Here is a 2708-nt window from a genome sequence, read left to right on the forward strand (position 1 = left end):
TTAAGTCGTAAAGGGAATGCATTAAAAGAAGACGAGCAGTTAAAAGCTTCTGCACATTTTACAAGTCAAATCGAACATTCCTAAGGTTAATCTAAGGCAATATATGCGGTACATGATGTTAGGTATCATGTACATAATGCTATAGATATTTGCGTGAAAGTCATACAAGATACCAGGAGTGAACTGTCAATCCATCTGTAAAGAAGCTATTGAGCCCTGCTCAGATCAATTGGATCTCTTCCTTGCACTCCATCAATACCAAGGCAAGCAGGGTCGAATGATGGTTCTGAACTCCTAAAATCCATTTCCAGTTGCTTCTGCCTCAGTTGCAAAGCACTCTGCTCATTCTCCAGTTTCCTCCACTCATTCTCCAGCCTCAACCTCTCGAACTCCTTGTCTTTCTTGCTGCAGTATCTCAACCACTTGAACCGTTGTTTCTCAAGTTCAAAAGTTTGTGCCTGGATGCTCACCCTTTGCTCTAGGAGTTGCAACCTCTGCTTCTTAATCCACTCCTTTCTCTCCCGTGGTGACACTGCAGGGTCTTGAAAAATCGCTGCCATTTCAATATCAAAACTATTTTGCCCACCTGATTGAGACCAAAGATGGGCATGCTCATCATTCACTCGCCCCTCACACAACTGGCCTCCCCTCTCCCCGTCCTCATCAGCATTATTATTTTCTTCATTATCTGATTCACCATCATCATCATCACCATCATCACTGTCACCATTTCCCTCGGCTTCATCCTCCCCGGACCCATTATTATCTTTCGAGCTCCTCTCAAGGGGTAATGAACAACCTTGTAGATCAAGATCCTGGCAATTGGGTATTCTTTGCCCATTATGGTAAGCACACATTTCCTTATAAAACAAATGTTTTGAGCCCAATATCTTTCTGACATCATCCTTTGCCTTGGCTGAAAGATGAGGCATTGAATCCATAAGAACAGGGTTCTCCACCACTCTACAAGTAGTTCCCCTCCCAAGAATCTCGTTCAGCCTCTTGTACCTCTTATTCAGATCATTGAACTTATCCTCACACTGTTGTGGTGAAACATGACAGCCCTTGCTAATCATTAGCTTCGACACCATTTTCCATTTACCTTTCTTCTGCAAAAGCCCAGATTTTCTCTTAAGCCCCTCAACAGCATTAAGTGTACCATCATCACCCACACAAGCAACCACTGCAATAAGAAGCCTAACGACATTATCTGTCCATTTCATTCGCTGCCATGGAGATCCCTTTTTTCCCTTAACACTAGTAGAATTCTCACCATTCCCATCTTCCATAAAACTCTGGTCATCATCTTCGCTCGCATTGCCACTGCTTGCACAATTAAAAGGACTAACAGCTTTTCCTTTACCAAAATTCGCTGAATATACTTTTGATGGTGTACCTTTCACTTCCGTTAGCCCAATTGGTTGGTGATCATTATCAAAACAACCCACTAAGTTCACCTGATGTTGGTGCGCTAAGGAGGGATGACCTAACTGGGATTGTTGGTGTCTATGAATCGGGGACTCAAGGTCTAACAAACCACTATTTGGACCTGACAAAAAACGACCTCCCAAACCCGAATTATCCATGGCAACACACTTAATTCCTGAATTCCAAAATCCTAATGAACCAAAATTTCAAATTTCATATACTCCAATGCTCATGAAAGCAATCACTCCACTAATAACTACGTGGATCATCTAAACCAAGTTTCCATTATCAGAAACTTAGCAGCCAAAGAAAACAAAACCCCCCAAAAAATCCCACTTTCTCCCATTTTCCCTCATTTTCTCACCAAGCAAACAAAAGGGTCGCCATAGAAACCTCAAAACCCACCAAAAAACCCACCAATCCAATCCATATTAGAATGAGTGCTAATCATCCAAAACCACCCTACAAACTTAATCTCTAATATTACTCAAAAACCCAGTATTCCTAAAGCTGCAAATATACAAAAAAAAAGTAACTTTATAATCAAAATCAAGTAAACAACCCAACAAGATCCAATCTTTTCTATTCCAAGCAATAAAGGTTGAAACTTTCCTTATTAAATTATTAAAAAATGGATATTTTTTCATTAACTAAAGCTAAAAAAACACAGTACAAATGAAACTATACTATATGATTGTTAAAAAAAAAGTCGTTATTTTTCAAGCTTACCCTTTTAGTGATCCACAATGGAGGGTGCACTGTGGGGGAGGGAGGGAGAGAGAGAGAGAGAGAGAGAGAGAGAGAGAGAGAGAGAGAGAGAGCGCTTTTTTCTTCTTTTTTTGAGAGAGAGAGAGAGAGCGCTTTGAATAGATGGGTTTTAGAGAGAGGGAGAGAGAGAGACAGAGAGGGTTTTGAGAGAATATACTTAGATATGCCACGTGTAGAGATGTTGTTGTCGGTGAAAAGGTTCCTGGCTACAGACAAGGAATGTTGTTAATTCCCAAGTATCAAACAGGTTTAACAAAAGGGACAAATTCAATTTTCACCCTTAAAGGTTATGTTTTGTCTAAATTTAGCTCCACAACTTTGTTTTGTCTCAATTTTCCCTTTCAAGTTTGAAACTTTTTTCATTTTTCTCCTTTTTCTTCTAATTAGTACATTGGAAAAATTGAAGAGATGACACTATTCAAATAATCCAACATAAACTTTTATTCTACACCATGTAGCATTAAAAAGTTTTAGGATTAAATAAATTTTATTTTCTAGTATAGTAGTAGCAC

At 39.3% G+C, this 2708-nt stretch overlaps 1 protein-coding gene across 1 annotated transcript; it reads right to left on the reverse strand.

Annotated features, from left to right (window-relative positions):
- Nucleotides 1-2274, reverse strand: LOC133688156 (uncharacterized). Its single transcript, XM_062107560.1, has 2 exons — nucleotides 2158-2274; nucleotides 1-1938 (listed from the first exon to the last, which is right to left on the reverse strand). The coding sequence occupies exon 2, from the start codon at nucleotides 1584-1586 to the stop codon at nucleotides 207-209; it is 1380 nt and encodes a 459-aa protein (XP_061963544.1). The 5' UTR covers nucleotides 1587-1938; nucleotides 2158-2274; the 3' UTR covers nucleotides 1-206.
- Nucleotides 2275-2708: the final 434 nt, after the last annotated feature.

The sequence above is a fragment of the Populus nigra genome, chromosome 1 (assembly GCF_951802175.1).
Source record: "Populus nigra chromosome 1, ddPopNigr1.1, whole genome shotgun sequence".
NCBI lineage: Eukaryota > Viridiplantae > Streptophyta > Magnoliopsida > Malpighiales > Salicaceae > Populus > Populus nigra.